The following is a 19,907-nucleotide window of genomic DNA, read 5'->3' as shown; positions in this document are numbered from 1 at the left end:
GAAACAGAGGTTGGCTGAAGTAGAATAAGAGAAGAAACACTAAAGAATAGACTGTCCAACTTGTCCTGATTTACCAGGACTTCCCTCATTTTAGTGTTGATATATCTGGCTTGTCTCAAATAAACAAGGCATTAGTCACTGTTCCAGGAATGAGGATGACAAGAAGAAAAGGGATGGTGGAGTGGGCTGGAATAGACAATAAAGAATGCTGAGCTCATCAAAGGAGTTTACTGACCAAAAGAAGGCATGCTAGTGATTTATTTATAAGGGGGAACTCTTATATCTGATTTTTCTTATAAGTTCCAAGAAATGTAAAAATTTAAGAGTTATGAGAACCATGGGATTGTTGATTTGCAGCAAATCATGCATATAACTCTTATTTGTAACTGCTTTCCTCAGGATGGAAGGACTCCGACCCTGCTCCTTTCAGACTCATCCAATAAAAAGTCAAAAGATCTAAAATACAGTTTGTAAAAATAAGGAAGAAAAGATTTCGAAAATGAAAAGAATATAAGGATCATTGAGGAGAATCTAGAGCACTAGATTAAGAAAAACTAAACCAATTCAAACCCTAATCCATGTGGATTATTTATAAAACTACATTCACCACGGAGTATCCTTTTCTCTGGGCCTCTTTTTGTCTTTATGTCATTATGAGTACACAGTTTATACGTACAAATACCCGACCCCAAATTAGGGAGGCTCTCCTAGTGTTAATGGATCATAGGGCCACGCATCAATTGGAATTATGTGTAAGCATGCAAAAAGAGCTAGAGGTACTCCTTTTACATACTGAGAGCCATTCAACAATCTTCAAAAAATATTATGGCTATCATCCCTTTATCGCTCCCATCAAAGATTCTGAATTTTTGAGGATATTAAAAATTTAGCTTCTGAAGTTGAAACTCATTTAATGGTTTTTCTTTGGGAGCTAGGAAAAAGAAGGCTGGTCTTACAAATCTGTGTGTTCTGGGGGAAACTTCCTGGAGAAAACTCTCATGTTGTCTGCAAAAGATACATCTTTTTCACCACAAAACAAAAAGCTGAAAATAGGAAAAAACAAAACAAAACAAAACAAAAAACCAACCCTACCCACCCAAATTAAACACTCTAGTGTCTTGTTCTCAGTCTTCATTAATATCTCCAACTGTAGATCATTTAAAAAAAAAAGTCCAAGACTTGAAAGAATTTTTTTTAAAAAGTGTTAGAAAATAAAGATCAAAATAAAAAATATTACTTTTCGGCTGTAAATACAGCTAACTTTGCAATTTGTTTAAGATTGAGGAGAGAGAACCAAAGAGAAAGAGAGATCTCCCCGGGTTCTATAGCTAACCTGGGAGTAGCCCAAGCAGGTGTCTTAGGCAGGTTCTCTAGAAGCAGAGCCTGAGAAGGATAAGATTTAGATGCTTACAATTTATTGAGGAAGCACTCTTAGAAGGAGTAAAGAAAGCAAGATAGGGCAGGGGAAGAAGCTGAGCAAGACAGTATTTCAGCTGAAGACTAGCTTCAGCCTGATCCGATGGGGAACTCTGGAACATAAATTATACCACTTAACTGGTGTCATTTAGAGGCAAATGTCCAATTTCTTGTAGTCTACCTGCTGCCTAGGGTTGGGGTAGAGGGTAATCTTCCAGGTGACATGGGTTCCACTGGCCAACAGCAATTCTTCAGAGAAAGGGGAACCTGTGAGTTTCTAGCAGCCAAAAGTCCCAGTGCCTGGAGGATGGGGGAACCTGCTTGGAAAAGGGGTCTGGGTGGGAGCACCAATAGTATCCTCTCACAAGAAAGTATTTCTATTCTTAGTCAAACCAGAACATGTGGATTAATTTTTCTTCCACTGATCCATATTTTGTAAGAACCAATAATAAGTCAGACTGGGCACTAGTTCCTAAAGCAAAAAGCCCAGCGCCAATACTTGAAAAATTCCTAAGCACCATGGATGGTCCATCTGTAGTTGGAAGGAACTAATTAGAGCACTCCAAAACATGAGTAGATTTGTCCAACAATGTCTAAGATTCTGGAAACTTTAACAGTGTCAAAAGAAAATAATCTACTTCTTCTATTCCTTGGTCAAGGAGAAATATACTGTTCTTCTGCAGACACTAAAGAAGTAGCAGTATTAGATAATGTGGGCCAAGGGAGACAGGACCATTCTCCTGGAAAGCTTAGGAAGAAGACACACAGTGATATGAAAGAAAGGGAAGGACCTTCTATTCCATGCTGTTTCACATCCATAGTGTATGAAGAAAAAAGTATGTGTCAGAATGTTCTGAGAATTCATTTGCTCTCCCAAGTGCATATTGGTTGACAAATTCAGGGTTATTTGAGTGCTTGAAAACTTAAGAGCCAGAATTGAGCTCTGAGGTTATTAATTCAGTAAACAATCCTTTCCCACTCTTCCCCATGCTCAATACCTTCTTTCCTAAGTTCATCAGATTTTTGTTCAAGCTTTTCAATGTCATCATCCAATCCGTCTGAAAATAAGAGAACCACCTAGGAAAGTATTCAAAAATAAAATTAAGTAAAAAGGAGGTCATCACAACCATAGACCAGCAGCAGATAAAGTAAAACCAGCTTACCTTTCCTCGAGCAGCTGATTTATTCTGAAACGCATCCCACAGAGAACTCAAGAGGTTTGTGTTAAGAAGAGATGGTCCTTTTACTGTTACATCCTTCAAGCTGTTCAGTATGTTTTCACTATAGATCTCAAACTTGGGTGAATATTTTTCCATGGCATTGGTCACTTGAAAAGCCACACTAACTTGAGTCTCTGTGCCCACCTCACAGCTTACTCCATTGAGGGAGCTGATGGCACGTAAGAGGTCTTGAAGGTAGGTTTCTATCCAAGGCTGACCTTCAATCAAAGTCTGCCCATTCTCATGAGTTGAGATGTCAAATCCTACTACAATGTCCACAAAACAATCTAGGGTTCAAAGGAAAAGTATCTTGTTAGATCAACAAATAACGTTATCTGGTTTGTTTGCCATATCTCAATCAAGGTATTTGAAGTTCTTATTTTGATTCCAATTATAAAGTTGGAAAACAAGGAAGAACATGACTGAATAAAGGAAGAGGATTAGAATCACTCTTCTATAACCTATAAAGGTATAAGTATAGAATTTTTTTTAAGCTGCTATAAAATCTAGATGATTTTGTAACAAAGTCCTGAAAGACATCATTGTGGTCACTGAAAAAGCCATGCAAAATCATTTAAGTATCTAAAGTTATATGCCAGAGATGGCATTGCCTTCAGAGCTCAGGCACTCAGGAAGCTGAGGCCATTGCCATTTGGAGATTCGAGAAATACCTAGAGAGTTTTTGCATTTAGAGTGCTTTGCTTTTATCCTTATTAAAGCCAGGGACATGTTAAGCACTGGAGAAACTAGAAAGGACTTGATAATTTAAGCTGAGCCTCCTAAAGGGGAGTAATCAGGGAAGGATAAAATGATAGCTCACATGTATTCTTTTTTCCAGAACTTCTAAGGTGGGCTAAAAACTTTAAATTTTTCTAGCAAATTCATTTGGATACAGACTCAGCAAATCCAGCAAATATAACCAGCTTGCTTGGTTAAAAAAAAAAAAAAAAAGAAAGAAAAAGAAAAGAAAAGAAATGCAGAGGGGGAGAAGACTATGTGTTTTTAATTTGCTTTGTTCAGATAAGCAGTTTATAAAGATAGCTATTGTGTAGAAAAATGCCCACCTATGCTACCTCCAGACACACTGGTCAGATGTACATTTGCAAGTCTTTGAAATAAAAATGTCACTTTCAGATTTTAAAATAAGGGCCAGTAACTTGATTCATTTTTTTCCCCACTCCTTTGTACCCTGATTCATGTTTAAAGAGAAAAGTTTTGGGTAAGGGAAAGTAAATCCTTATCTGATAATCAATTTTCACCACAATATTTAAGGTAAATCAATGTTATCAAAACATCTGAAAGGTGGGTTTTCTTTAGTTTTTATTTCTTATTTTGCCATCAGTACTTTCTTAGACAAATCTCTCCTCTGATATTTGGAAAGGGAGATAAGGAAAAAGAAACTAGTCAGAAAGAAGCATCAGAATAATTCCTTTCCAAAATTCCTCTTGAATCAATATCCTATCATTTCAATCTTGAGATTGAAAGTTTCACTCTGGGATAAACATGGTTTTAGCCCCTGAACAGGAAACTAGTAACCAAACTAGGTCACAGCCTTCAAGGAATATTGTCCCTTTTGAAAAACAAACATCGGCAGAAATGCCAAAATATCATTGAGTGATCCGGGGAACTGTCCCCTCTAAAAATTTAGTGCTTTAACTTTTTATCTAGATTAGTAAATAAGTTCCTTGTGTTTATTTAACTAATTCAAATCGACAAATGATTCCATAATAATGTGATCAAAGGAATGAATTTGAGGAACAAATCCAGAGTTGCAGGCACACTTCTAAATGCAATTAGACCAGGCCGTTTAATCAAGGGGGCTCTCATGGAAGGAAGGGTCTTACCCTCAGAGCCTTCAGAGCTAACAAGAGGCAGGGATGGTTTTGAAGTGAGTGAGGGAGAAGGTGTACACTGGATGTCCAAGGAGAAATAATGAAGGATGGACCTACGATAGCGGGAGGGGGAAATGGAAAAGTGGCGATAAGCGTGGCGCAAATTGAGAAGGGAGCTCACAGCCCTGCTGTAGAGGGTGATAACGAGGAGAAGCAAAACTAGTGTTTTGAGCATTGGACTTGTCCTTACAAACCACAGTGTGGATGTCTGGTTGGGGGGAGGTCCTTAAGGAGGAAGGCCCCATGTTCCATTTTAGTCATGGACGGGTCAAGACACTGCTACTGCTGGATAACTTTACACAAGTCTCTTAACCCTTCTGGGCATTGATTTTCCTGTTTATAAAATTGAGATTATATATTCCAAAATAAAAATAAAAACAGAAAAGAGTGGATTGGACTAAACAGGTAGTCTGACATTTCCCTGCCAGACCTAAAAGTGGATTTTAATTATCTGACTTATAAAGTCCATAATTAGAGTTGATGATGGCAGATTCCTAGTATTAAGAAATATTGTCAAGAAGGTGGGATATATCAGTAATATTAGAAAACAATTCTTAAATACTTTAAAGGGGAAAGTGGGGCTATTGGCAGTTCTTGGTTGGGATAAGAGAAATTTGTTTGGGGCCTTTGAAAGAAGGGGTTTCTCAGATGAAAAAAGAATGATCTAGAAAACACGTAGGGTAAGAGACCTGGTTTATGTATTTCTCCGATTTGCTACATCCTCCCCACCCAATCCAGACCTGGACATTTATCCATTGGATAGACTCAGCTGCCACCATTATCTGTTCTCCTAAAAGTGTGCAGGGTGGTTGGGGGTGACCAGGCTTTGCCATGGCCTCATCTCCTCAGGGCAAGAGGGCCATGATGACTCTGGTTGCCATATCCAACCCAACTGAACTCATGGGAAATCCAGCTCCTTCCAGGACTTCCAGTCACCGATATCATTCACTGTGGATCCCATGTCTGGTTTCCCCAAAGGGCTGATAACACAACCCAGTAGGGTAGCAGAATTAACTCTCCTTGAGGGTAAACACTGATCAGTGAGAGTCAGTAGCTGGGAGGAAACTAGCAGATAGGTCCTCTTCTTTATTCCCCCTGATGGACCCATCTATGTGGTGGTGCCACACACTTCGGTAGTGATATTCTATATGACTGATGCACCAATTTGCTTTCTCAAGAATCTATAGCAAGCTTAGTAATGTACCATCTTGTATGTATTTTTTCTCCTTTCCTGTAAGACTTCTCTTACACTCACTCTTGCTTCCCTGGGATTGCACTTTCGAAGTAATACTTTCAAAGTATTAGCATATTTGTTTTGAGCTCCGTTTTCTAGAGAACCCAGTTAAGACAGAAACCTTTGAGATCCTCATCAAGGAAATTTGGGAATGACCATCTATTTTTGTCATTGTATTTCTCACATTCCTTGAACCAAATTCTTCCCCAGACTGCCTTTCACTTAACTCTCCTTTTTGATACATCTATCCATGATGATGCAAATGTGAAGAGGGACTACTGATTCTTTTGCTACCTAATCATGGCTCAATGAAAAAGGCAGCATTTCTGTATCCCGAACACTCTGTGATAATCTCCTCTAGGTGGTCAGAATACCCAGGCTCAGAGAAAAGTCAGGAAAATAAACATGAATGTAAGAAAATAATAAACATGAAGGTGAGAAAACAGACTCTGGAGTTTAGTTGCTTAAGAGAATTTGCTATATGCTAAGACATTAAATTTGAATATAGCTCTGAACTGTTGCAAAAATATTAACATTCCTAAACCAGGGAACTCTTGGTAAATTGTCCTTCTGTGAACTAACCCCATGACTCCACGTATTTGTATATTTATATATCATTGTAAGATATCCTCTGCAACACTCTATGGTAGTTACTAATAGTGTCCGTATACCTACCATGCACTTCCCATTCATTATCTCACTTGTCCTTACAAAATAGCATAAGTAGAAGCTCTTCTGATATTCATTTTGCAGAAGAGGAAACTATGACTTGGAACAGCTTGCTGGAGGTCTCAATTATTATTGCAGATCCCACACTTGGGATATCAGATCCAGGCTTGTCTGGATATTCATATTCTCAACTACCTTAACCTTATTTTACCAATTCCCGGGAGGCTAGTGTTGATAGGTCATGCAGGTTACAAGTTTTCTTACTAGATTGTAGCATCAGAAGTCATAGCTCTGCAGCAAGTGGTTTCCTTAGTGGGCAGCAGCTTATGGGAACAATTTCAAGATGCAAACTTATGAGGTCTTAAGTTCAGCTATTAATTAGTGAAGCACAACACTTAGACATTAGTCCTTTATAACATTAGCATAAGATAACCCAGACAACAACTGTATCAAGAAACTAGGCAGCTTAACTAAATGACCAAAAAAAGGGTTGGTGTCAGACAGACCTAGGTTTCGAAATTTGTTATCTGGTACTTCCTGTAGGATCTGGGCCAGGTTACCAATATTCCTCTGAACCCTAGTTTCTTCACTATAAGTGGGAATAGAAATACAAACCACATGGGGTTTTGAGAGAATTTAACCAGATGATGCATGCTCGACCCCCTTCCTAGATGCTCAGGAAACACTGATTCTTAGTCACTTCCCTCATATCTCAATGCAGCTGATCATCCTTTCAAAACATTGAATCAGTATATAGTCAGAAAAACAGATGATTAACTTCATAAATGGAAAAGAAAGGAGAGTGACTTCTCCAAAGTTATGCCTATTTTAATAAGAAGCAAAGCTAGACATTTAGGTTCTAAGTCTGATTTGCTTTAAGTCATACCCAACTACTGGAATTCCTGGACTGGGGTGTGGCGGGGGCGGTTGTAGCTTAAGAAGAACTGGTATTCTCTAGTACATCTGCACATGCCTTTGGAACTTTCTCAGTATTCATTCCAGTCTCTTTAGGCCTTGGCCCGCAGCTCAGCTACAAAGTCCTCACATTCTTGTTTACTGCAGTAATAATTAATTAACTCTATCTTAATATAGAGTATTTCTGTTTATTTTTACATTCATGACTATTTCCTTTAAAGATAACTTACTACATGGGAGTGCACACTCCTCGTTTTAACTTTCCACATGGTTTTCTTTCAGTCTCTCAAGAAGAGACTAGATGGTTCCAAGATCATTTTCTGCCTAATAATTGGAAATGGGTATTTCATGTGAAACAGGAAATTAATGTGGAAGGTTTGGCTGAAGTCACCAGACATTCCAAAGTATGGGGATATCATGAAGCAGGGTTCATGAAGACAACAGTCCCTAATCAATGACAAGACTCTTAACCCTTAGCTTGTACATCAGGTCTTATAAAGGGTTTGAACCTAGAGTTTAGAAGAGTGTTTGGGGGGAGAGAACTGTTGATGTGTTGGGAGGTGTCTCACCTGCACACACACATATACGTAGAAGGAAAGGAGGTAATTTCCTCTTTAAGTCAGATAAGAGAAGCTTTAAGAGAGTATTTAGAGATGAGGCAAGCCTAGAAATTCTACAGAATGTGTCACAGGATGGCACACTGCTCTCTCTGCAAGAGAGGTGACCACATCGAGAGGCTGTAACTTCTAGTATTTACTGGGGCAACTGATATGGAATTGTTTCCCCTGGAGCTGATATGCCCACATGAAAGAAGGAGCCACTGTGGACTCCTTTAATCTCCTGTCAAAAAAGGCTAACTGGAGGGCCAAAGAGATGGCAACACAATAAAGCTGCAGACATCACCAAATGCCCAGAGACTGAGGAAAGCAGAAGGGAACATCTGAATTGAGACGTGTTTACCTCTCTCAGAGAAACTATGGTTGAGAGATCCCATGACAAATGTGCTTTGGATGGAGGTAGAGGTGGTGGAGGGCAGGAGGGAAAGTCTTTGGAAGACCCATGAATGGACCCAGATTTAGATATAGGCTATTGTCACAGAAAACCAATTCTTGACGAGCATCATCAAGTAAGAACTTATGTGTGCTTCTTTAGCCTTCTCTCTTCCCCAGCCTACTTTGGAGAAGCCAGAAAACTTGGCTAAGAACAAGAGGGTGGGGCATGGGAGAAGGGGGTAGAAGTGATAGGTGGGCAACAATGGGTAAAATGCCAACCATGTGGCACCTCCTTTGTCATGGCTGGTGAGCAGACTGTGGGAAGCTGGGAAAGTGAAATAACCTTGAATGATGTTTTTAGTTTTAACAGTTACTGTTCGATGGATATACTAATCACCAAGAAAAGGTTCACTTACTTCCTGAAAGTGACTAGGGGCAAAGGAAGAGCTGGCCCCCATGAATAAATTTAATGGACCAGTGGTAGACAAAAATGAATAACTTTATGTTGAGTAAGCATGACATCTGGGATGTAATTATAAAGATTAAATACGCATTTTCTCATTTAATCTTGACAATGATCTTTTGAACTAGGTGAAGCTACTGCTCACATTTTATAGATGAGAAAATTAAACTTAGAGAAGTTAAGCAACTTGTCCAAGAAAAAAATGGCCATCAAATAAGGATGCATAGCTAGGCTATCTATCTCCAGAGCTGCCTCCTAGCAACTAGATAGCTTTCCTTTTCCTGGTAAAAATCTAGAGTTTCTATTTACCATAGATAGTTACACAGAACCACAGTCAGCCCCCCCCCCCCAAAAAAAAAAAAATCCTTCTTTCAAGATCTTTTCTTCCATCTGTTGGAAAATGTCAAAATAGACTAACTTTTAAGAAGGTATTTACTAACTTTTGCAGCAAAAATTTTCATAATAAAATCTATAATTCTCAAGGTTGTTCGTTTTCTATACACCTGTACCACAGCCCTTGGCAGACTGAGGTCCTTTTGCCAGGCAACCAAAACCTGCCAAATAGTTTACTTCTTTGAGACATAGTCTCCAACTTATGAAACCAATGAAATTGTAAACAATGGCCTCTTCCTTGTGCAACAGCATTCCCATTTGCAAAGGGGCATGTACTCTAGGGGGTGGGGGTAGGGGGTGGTGTGCGAGACAAAAGATTCTCAGATGTCCTGATTTTTTTCAGTCCACAAGTCACAAAAAAATACTTGATGACTGTGAGAAGTTCAATCTTAAATCCAGAGGTGCAAATCTAAATTCTCCTACCAGACCCTGGGGATGTAAACAGAGCTGGAGGAAAATGTCAGCAAAGACAGGGAAGGAAAAAATATGAAGGACACGTTAAATACTTACTGCTCTCACCCCCTGAGGTACAGATGTTGCGAACTATCCTTTTCTTGACCTTTGTCAGTTCATCAAAGTTATGGACCGTCAGTTTTTTATCTGCAGTCCCGGTGATCTGAATGAGCTGTTGATCATCCACATCTCCAATGCCCACAGAGTAAATGTCAATGCCTCTGTGTCTCAGGTCTTCAGCGGCCTGGGCCACCTCATCTTGGGACTGGCCATCCGTGAGGACCAGCAACACCTGCGGGGTACCTGCATTTATCCGGCTGCCCATGTCTGGCCGGAAGTAATGCCCCACCTGCCGGAGTGCAGCACCAATGTGCGTGTATCCAAAGATCTGCTGGATGTTTTCGATCTGAAATGAGATCTCCTTCTTGCCTATGAAATTTCCCAGTGGAAATTCTGGCCGATAGGTATGGCTAAACTGGGCAGCACCTATACGTACTCTGTTGATACTGACATCAAAGTCTTGAACAACAGATGCCAAGAATTCCTTCATCTTCTTGAAGTCATCTGGATGAATGCTATTTGAACCATCCATGAGAAACACAAGATCTACTTTTTCAATTTCACAATCTACAAAGAAGAGGAAAGGGAGTAACAACAACAAAAATCAGATTATTTTTTCTGAAACCTGGCAAGTGCAGATTATGTGCTTGTAGCTATATAGAAATGAGATTTGTGAAGATGGCTTCTTATCCTATGCCATCCAGTGGTCACATTAGTGGAGAGGAAATAAAAACAGTCAGTTGATAAAGGCACAAACAACTCACGTATCCCTTTCTGCCTTTCTTGGGATTTCCATTTGGTCTTATACCATTTTCTTTTCCAAAAGGCTAGAGAAATAAGAGTGGCACCATGGTAAACTCACTCTTACCTGCCATGTAGCCTTAACCCTTTCAGAAATCCCAGGGCTAGTAGAAGCACAGCAAGAGAAAACAAAATAGCACATATCGACTTAGGGACCCCTGGGGATAAAAATATATGTTTATAAAAAATAAAAAATTAAAAAAAAAAGAAATTTAAAAAATAAATAAAAATTCCAAAAAAAGGAATTAAATTCTGTAGTGAGAAAAAAAAAAAAAAAAGACAGATGGTCTGTATGATTCACCTGGCCTCCCTGGCTAGGTGAGCCAATCAATACTTTCCTGATTATTATTAGGGCAAACTGAGGTTTTCAAATCATGCCTTCCAGCCTGTATCTTGTCTGTTTCCCTCTTTTTTAGCTCCCTTTCTGATGCATATAGGTAGAAATATGTACTTAATAAAAATATTTTTTGGCAATGCAATATAGTTTAGAGAGGCTTCCTTTTTATTAATACAACAAATACAAAACAAAAAGAATATGAAAAGACCACTGCCAATGAATGAGTTATGCTTGGAACTTGCTCCTACGTATTCCCTTAGCCTTCTGGTAAGCATTATCATTTCCTTGAATTCCCCCAGAGATTTCACCATTGACTTAACATAGTTAATTCTAGTTAGCCTAAGATTAAAGGTATCTGAGATTCCTGCAGTCAAGATAAGCAGGGAAGAGATAAAGAGAAATATGATAAATAGATCCTTAGAAACCAGTTATCTCATTAAATTCCTGTTTCAAATAAGAGAGATAAAGCAGTTTTTTTTTAAAGCACACCCAAGGAGACCTTTATATTTTTTAACTTTATTTTTTCAGTGTTCCAAGATTCATTTTTTATGCACCACACCCAGTGCTCCATGCAATAGGAGCCCTCTTTAATACCCACCACCAGGCTCACCCAATGCCCCATCCCCCTCCCCTCCAAAACCCCCAGGGTGTTTCTCAGAGTCCACAGTCTCTCATGGTTCACCAAGGGAGACCTTTTAATACAAAAATTCAAGGTCAACTTCCTGCAGTAGGCTTAAAAGGACAAATCAAATTTTAGGCACTAGCCAACAGAAGCTAAGAGTTCTCCCAGTTTTCAGAAAGACCCAGACAGATTTCATTAGTTTGATGAAAGAAATAGATAGGGTTAGATTAGGGTCTTCTAAGGAGGCAAGGCATAGGAAATCCAAAAGAGTCAAATAATTTTTAAAAGGAACTATGCTAAAGATCTTGGAAACCTGGATTAATAGCAATTCATCCAATAATACTTAGTATTTTTAATAAAACACCTTAAATAAAAAATAATAAGGAATTTTTTTAAAAAAAGATTTTATTTATTTGACAGATAAAAAGCACAAGCAGGCAGAACAGCAGGCAGAGGGAGAGGGAGAAGCAGGCTCCCTGCTGAGCAGAGAGCCGGATGTAGGGTTTGATCCCAGGACCCTGGGATCATGAACTGAGCCAAAGGCAGAAAGTTACTGAGCCACCCAGATGCCCCAGGAATTTTTTTTTTTAATAGACCAGTCTTCCTTTAAAAACAAAGGTGTAGAGTGGCAGCTGAATAAGTGAATGAATGACCACATACACACATAAATGTGGCAATGTAATCCCTAGCCATGAACCAGAAACATCGGGCAAAGGAAGTCCACTGTGCTCTGTTCTAGAAACATCAGTCTCAAAGTGGGTTTTGTATTGGGCTCCATGTTTTAAACAAGCTTCTGTTGATAATAAGCAAAGGGACTGGGATCTTCCAGCCGGCAGGAGAGAAGGCTTCAGGCAATGACTGCTGGTTCTTAGGAAGAAGTAGAATTGGATTTCTTGTGTGAAAAGCAGGAGGAAGAACTAGTGAGTGGAAAGGGTGGGTAAACAACTTTGTGTTCTGAGAAACAAAGCCTGCTCAAAAATGGTGAATCCCCCATGATTAGAAGAGTTTAGGCAATGAGCAGCAAAGCTGTACGGGGTATTCCTCTTTGGGGAGGAGGCCAGATGAAATGTCCTTGAGATCCTCCCCACCCTGAGATTCTCTAACAGTGGGAAGTTCTAGGACCATAGGTGCTTCTCCATTTCCTCTCTGGAGAACTTGCTCTGACCAGCTATTGTTTTGGTTTCTCCCTCACTTGGACCTCTGCTGATAATTAAGACAAGTTTAATGGACAAAACTTACCTACTTTCGAAGAGTTACATACACTGGCTGACACATCTGAAAATATTCCCTTCAGGCCTCCAAACGTCTCCACAAAAAAGTACTTGTCACTCGATCCTGCCATGGCTAGCAACTCCACAGGATTGGCACCAGCAATCCCCACGGCCAGGACAAGAATGCCTTTGTCCCTCAAGGCCTTGGCTGTGGCATTGAGCTTATCTGCATCATGGGATTCCCCATCAGTGATCACAATGAGGACTTGGGGGACCCCTTTCTGCAGACGGCTGCCCCTGGCTTCAGTGAACATGTGGTCTGAGAAGCCTAAGGCCTCGGCAGTGTAAGTGTTGCCCCCCATGGGCTGGTCCTTCTGAAGCACCGAAATCACCTCCCATTTTGTGCCAAGGTCACCCAGATAAAACAGCACCTCTGGGTCATCAGCATACTTCAGTGCCCCAAACCGGACCTGATTCTTGCCAACGTCAGCTTTTTTCACCAAGTCAATCATAAAGTCTTTCATGATATTATATTCATCATGGTCAATGCTTCCAGAGCTGTCAATTACAAACACAACATCCAAAACTTCAATCCGCTTGCATTCTAAAAGAGGAAAAAAGAAAACCACATAAGATTAGCTTTGGAGATCATGGGAGACTCTTCTGTCCACATCTGTTTTTTTCCATTGCCAAGGTGTACTCTGCACGGGATCAAGCTGTACATGAGAATGTCCTGGGTAACAGGACAATACACATACGTTCATGCTGCCAGTATGTAGAAATAGTCAGGTAAGACTTAGGACAAGGCAGACATGAAGCACACTGTAGGGGGAAGTAGTTACAGGATCATAGGAATAAACACTTCAAATGCTTTGGACTAAAAAGGAAAAAATAGCATTCTGCAGAAATTCTCCTGTATAAATAGTTTCTTCAACATGTGTTTTCATTTACACAGATTCATGTTTTGTTTTTTTTTTTTTTCTTTTTTTTTAAGCCCAGCATCGAGATTTTTTTTTTTTTTTTTAATTTTTTATTTTATTCTTAAGATAAACCTTCGGGAAATGACCACATGAAAATGAATTTGGCAACACTGTATATTTTTTCACAGTTTTATGATAGCTCATTCTTCAAGGTTACATGCTCTCCCTTTTTAACTTTCCTGAACATTATCTCCTTTCATTGTTGGGTCTTATCCTAGAAATAAGCCCAATTCACACTTGGCCTAACTCAGTGGTTCTGGCATGACATGCCTGTTCACTTTTCAAACTTTGGGTCAATGGCATGAAAAAGTAAAGCAGGGAAGACCCCATTAATACTTAATCCGTGTGTGTATAATATATTCTATCTAAAAGTACAGAGTTCCAAATTCCAACTCATTCATTCTGGAGAAGTGGAATGTCAGTTGGTTAATGACTTAGTCCATATGTAGCACAATCCCTCTAGGGGCCTTGGAAAGTTATGTTCCAAAAGTTAATTCATTGGTTCTGGAGAAAAGGAATGGTAACAGAGTAGCCACCCTCCTAGAGGCTCACTCTATTTCCTTCCTCTGCCAGCCACCTGCTTGCTACATGGCAGGGCTGTTAAAAACTCTAGAACCAATGTACTTACCCCACTGACTAGAGGCCACGTTGTACATAGCCATAAAGTGAATTCTCAAGAAAAGCCAGTGATGGATATTGAGGAAGGCATGTGCTGTGCTGAACCCTGGGTGTTATACTTATCTAACAAATCACTGATCGCTGCATCAAGGACTAATTCTGTGCTATACAGGAGCTAACTGAACATAATAAAAAAAATAAGAAAAGAAAGGCTGGTTCCACAAAAGAAGACATTACATCTCTCTGGGTTTTTGCTGCCCTCAGAAGCCTGCCTGGATTACCCAAGGGACTGAGCTGGCTGGGGGTGGGGGGTGTGGATTCTCAGTGTTGGCACACTTTGAAGAGTTCAGATTTGTTCTGGGTAGAATTATCAGGAAACACAATCCAGCACAGACTACCATCACCAAAACTTCCAGTGGAAAATGAACAGAACTGTTCCTTGAAAATTAGGGTTCCTCTCTTTCCTCAAAACTCCATTAAGATCCATGTCTTTGTAGAGATTTTCTGGAATGCTTCTGTCATCAGACCCCATGTATCACAGTGCGAATCCGTCCCTTCCCTCTACTGAACCTGTTTCATCATTTGCATGACTCTGCAGTTTCATGGACTATACTATTTACTTCCTTTGAGGCATCCATGGTTCAAGTTCCTATACTATACTCCTCTTTTATAGGATTTAATATCACAGTGTTTATACCAACATCATCTCAGTTTATGGAAGTATTCATTTTCAAATATTGTAAAACAAATGTCTACATTGGACGTCAGGTCAAAGGGGAGCCACCTTGCCCAGGTTATGCTTTTGTACCGCTTGCCTCACATGGGGCCCAAGGACACAGGTTATAGGATGCTGGCCCCTTGCCTCCAGGTGGGCAGACTCTGTGGTATAATTCATGCTTAGGGTTCCCAAGGGGATCGGGTTGAAGCTATACTCTAGCTGAGACCACTTCTTTGCTTAGCGCTTAACGTGTGCCCTATCCTGCATCCCTTACACCTCTTCTGAAAATGCCTCTTCAACAAGTCACTTCCGTAAGAACCCCTGACGCAGCTCCTGCTTCCAGGGAACCAGACCTACGATATCGCCTTAGTGCTCTCTGTCTACAAACGAGAAACGACCTAGGTGGACCAAAATTGTTCTGTATAAATGCGACAGTTCTGTTGAGGAAAGGTGCATTTTTTATATGTAGGTCTAAACCCACTAGGATGAACATTTCAACTAAACACAAAGTTTGCAATGTTCAAACAGTCTACTTAATTCCAGACAGAATGGCTAATGTGGGCATACGTTTGGATAATCCCGCTAGTGCATACACCCACACCTACCTTCCCGGGGGCTGCATATTCCAAAAACAAGGTCATCTTCAATGTGCTGCAGAATATCAAAGTTCTCAACATAGAATACCATCTCAGGCCTCCCGCTGATTTCCTCGAGCTGGGTGACATTGGAACCAAATACCCCCACTGAGTAGATAATTATGCCTTCTTGTCGAAGTGCTAGTGCTGGGTCCTTCACTATATCCTGAGCTTCACCGTCAGTAATGAGGATGAGAAACCTCCTGACATTGGGCCGGGCCCCCTTAGCAGGGCTGAAGTACTGAGACACAAAGGTCAGGGCACTACCAGTCAAGGTCGTTTCTCCAATGTGAGTCATCCGGTCTATTGCATCTGAAATGTCATTTTGGGACTTATATCTGTTGAGCTGAAATTCCTCCTTATTGACGTCGCTGAACTGGACTACGCCGATTTGTACCCGATCTGCCCCAATCTGAGATTTGCTCACCAGGTTTTTCATAAATGTTTTCATTTTGATGAAGTTTTCAAGTCCTATACTGCCAGAACTGTCCACCAGAAACATGATGTCTGCTTTCATCTCTTTGCAGGCTGTAGGGGAGAAGGCAAGACACTTATTCAAGGTAGCTTCAGGTAAAAAAGGTTAAGGGTAAACAAGAAAATCCAAAAGACAAATAATTCTATATTGAAGTTAAGTGTGAGCTTGGTAAGGATTGCTAGCAAGTGAATAAAGCACTGAAGGCAATAAAAGTGAGACTACTCTATTTGTTATTTGTTATTAATATATGATTCATGATATCTTAACTTGAGCACTATTAACAATGTGGGCTGGATCATTTTTACTGTGGAGAGCATTCCTACAGTATCCTATAATGCACGGACACTTAGTGGCATCCCGACCTCCCCCTGTTAAATGCCAGGAGCATCTACTGTCATTCATAGTCATTCGTAACTATGTCATCATCATAACATTCAAACTATGTCTGTCATTCAGTTATGACAACCAAAAATTTCTCTCTAGATATTGCAAGTATCCCCCAAGGGTCAAAAGTCACCCCTGGCTGAAGACTACTGATACAGTTGTAAAAGGTTTCATAAAAGTTTTATTAAAAAGCAATTAAAAAGAAATGAAATCTTGCCATTTGCGACAATGTGGATGGAACTAGAGCATATCATGCTTAGTGAAATAAGTCAAGCGGAGAAAGACAACTATCATATGATCTCCCTGATATGAGGAAGTGGTGATGCAACATGGGGGCTTAAGAGGGTAGGAGAAGAATAAATGAAGCAAGATGGGATTGGGAGGGAGACAAACCATAAGTGACTCTTACTCTCACAAAACAAACTGAGGGTTGCTGGGGGGAGGGGGGTGGGGTTATGGACACTGGGGAGGGTATGTGCTTTGGTGAGTGCTGTGAAGTGTGTAAACCTGGCAATTCACAGACCTGTACCCCTGGGGATAAAAATAAAAATATATGTTTATAAAAAAAAATAAAAAAAAAAAAGCAATTTAAATAACCCGAGCTACTCCTTCAAAATCAGAAATCATTTGTGGTGTCTAATTATAGGTCTATCCCAGCAGGGATTTGTGGGAAGAGGCTAACTGATATTTACTAGGGTGAACGCCTCCAAACATCTTTTGTATGCTTCTGATATCAATTAGAACAACATTATAATGGGCTCCTAGTTTTTCTCTGGAGAACAAATGTAGCTACACAAGTCAACAAACCTTGACTTAGAAATTCACGCTGTTTCTCTAAGCCTGGGATGTCATACTGCAGGAAGGTAATTTAGGAGCTGAAATCAAAAGGCGAAGCCACCATGTCCCCTACCTTCTTCAGCACAGATTTCTTGAACAACTTGGTTTCTTATGTCTTTCAAAGCATCGAAGTCATGCACATAGTATACCCTCTTTTCCTCGCCTGCAATTTCTCGCAGCTGTGTTTGGTTGGCCTCCTTGACCCCAATGGCATAAACACGAATGAGCTCTTCTCTCAGTCTGTTCGCAGGCTCCAAGATGCTATCCTTGGACATGCCATTGGTCAAGACAACAAGATGACAGGGCACTCGGTTTCCTCGCTGCTTCTTTGCTTTTTGCAAGAGCCCTAGTGTGAAATTCAGGGCTGCACCTGTATTTGTGTTCCCACCCATTTGCCGGATGTTCTCGATGGCCTTTCCCAAGTCGTGCTTGTTAGTGTATTTATTGATCTCAAATTCCAAGTCCCAGCTGTCAGCGTACTGGACAGCCCCAACCCGCACCTTTTGGGGAGCAATGTTGAACATCCCTACCACCTCAGACAGGAAGGTCTTCATTTCGTGGAAGTCTGTGGCCTGGGTGCTTCCAGAGCCATCGATGAGAAGGTAAATGTCTGCTTCTTCAGTATCCACACAACCTAAAATGGAACCATACAGTTGGCTGTGGCCCAGAGGCAAGTGTGAAGAAGGACTGGGGATAGATGGGAAGCAGAACAATGGAAGCGTCTTCAGACAGGAAAATGGAAAACAGCTTCTAGGCATAAGATACTGCTAGCCTAATGGAGGGAAATCATAGCATTACTGGGGCCAAATGAATTGCTTCTGACAGTTTAAGACTATTTCAATAGTTCTCTGCCATGAATTAGAGCAAATCTGGACACAATAAAAGATGAGAAAGAAAACTTGAAGATGATTTTTACAAGTCACTTTCCCCATTAGTGAATAACAGCTTAGCAAGCAGGCAAGTGATATGCTGGGAAACAGAGGTCTTTAACAGGATATTGTGGACCAACGAGTTTTCTTTTTTGAAAACTTACACACACTATGGACTCCCCATCTACTCCTAGCCAATTCACAAACCTAGAGGTATTGTCAGTGGCCTTATTTGCATAGAACAAGGACACTTTGATAGTAAACATGCTAGAACTATTTGTTGATGTCTACATATAAAGGCACACATCAATTACATAGTACGCATGTCTATATATGAAATATTTAAAATGCATCACTCTCTGTCTCTCCAAACTCACAGATAGCAGAATAGCCCCTCACAGCAAACCACTCTGTCCTCAAACCAAATCATGCTTCCGGTTTCTTTTCCAAGTTGGAATTCAAGGATGGTGGGAGGAAAGGAGAGAAAAGTTTAAAGAGAAAACAGTATAAGAAAGAGCAGGGGAACGGGAGAGGCAAAGGAGAAAAAAGAAAAAGTAAAAGGCAGTTGAATAACAAAGGATGGCATTCTGGGATGTTTAGAAGTCATAGAGAATCCTGGTAAAGCTGCACTGGAGACCATGTAAAAAAGGAAGTCCCTCCTCCCCATCCCAAGACCTCAACGGCTTCCCTTCGCCCCCAGGTTACACTTTGTATGAGTAAGCAAAGGTAAGGAATTAGGAACTTATTCTCCCTATCCACAGCACCCCCTGCCAGCCCCTCCTCTATTTAGGATGCCTGAGCGACAGGAGAAAAGAGAAAGGCTCTGAATCACCTTTCTCTCAGCTAAGGACTTTACCGGATTTGAGAGTTTCCGTGCGTTCGGAGAAAACAGAGACAGTGTGCGTGATCTGGTTCCGCAGCTTCTTCAGAAACGTCTGGTTGTGAGCAGCCAGGTCGGAGAAGGTTTTCAGTTTGGACACATGCTGCTCGGCGGGGTGAGAGGCGATCTTTTCCAGCTGGCTGTCACTGGCTCCCTCGATGCCCATGGTGAAGATGGTCACGCCCTCGCGCCGGAGGTTAACGGCCGCCTTGGTCACGTTATCCTCTGAGGGTCTGTGGGTCACCAGCACGGCGATCTGGGGCACCCCCTGATTCTTCCGACTGCCATTGCGTGCGCTGAACACTTCCTTCCTGATCTTTCTGATGGCAGCTCCTGTGTGAGCCTTCCCAGCCCAGGGAGAGAGATTCTGTATATTCCGGAGAACCTCTGACTTATTTACGCCCTTGCTGAGTGAGTTTATCACCTTCGTCTCATTGCTGTAGGTCACCAGGCCAACCCTCATGCAGTTTTCCTTTATGTCAAGAGCAGATACACTCTCTTCCAGGAATTCCTTGAGGTAGTCAAAGTTCTCCTGGCTGCCATTGACCGACACATCTAACAGGAACACCACGTCAGCCACAGACGGGCCTTGGCAAACTGTATGGACAAAGAAAGAACAGGCACAAATTTAGCTGGAGTTCTGGCATCCCTGCTCAGCATTATAAGGCACGAAAACATCTACCAGAATCTGGCTACACCCTTAAAGAAAGAATGCCATGCACAAAAGGATCATGAAGCTGAGATCACAAGGTCCTAGATTCAAATCCTGGATCAAAGCTCAACTCCCAGCTTTAATTTCCTTATCTGTGAAAACAGCATTTATCTCAGGAAAT

The 19,907-nt window shown here is 40.9% G+C and overlaps 1 protein-coding gene across 1 annotated transcript in view; it reads right to left on the bottom strand.

Annotated features, from left to right (window-relative positions):
* COL6A6 (collagen type VI alpha 6 chain) overlaps window positions 1-19,907 on the bottom strand; it is a 140,768-nt gene that overhangs the window by 85,557 nt on the left and 35,304 nt on the right. The window contains exons 4-10 of the mRNA XM_059162584.1: window positions 19,051-19,671; window positions 17,399-17,959; window positions 15,600-16,157; window positions 12,707-13,282; window positions 9,705-10,274; window positions 2,580-2,923; window positions 2,415-2,493 (exon numbers count right to left, since the gene is read on the bottom strand). Coding sequence (XP_059018567.1) covers window positions 2,415-2,493; window positions 2,580-2,923; window positions 9,705-10,274; window positions 12,707-13,282; window positions 15,600-16,157; window positions 17,399-17,959; window positions 19,051-19,671 — 3,309 coding nt within the window. The remainder of the gene's footprint in view (window positions 1-2,414; window positions 2,494-2,579; window positions 2,924-9,704; window positions 10,275-12,706; window positions 13,283-15,599; window positions 16,158-17,398; window positions 17,960-19,050; window positions 19,672-19,907) is intronic.

The sequence above is a fragment of the Mustela lutreola genome, chromosome 2, assembly GCF_030435805.1.
Source record: "Mustela lutreola isolate mMusLut2 chromosome 2, mMusLut2.pri, whole genome shotgun sequence".
Lineage (NCBI taxonomy): Eukaryota > Metazoa > Chordata > Mammalia > Carnivora > Mustelidae > Mustela > Mustela lutreola.
The sequence above is the reverse complement of the archived record's forward strand: the minus strand, read 5'-3'. Positions and strand labels throughout refer to the sequence as shown.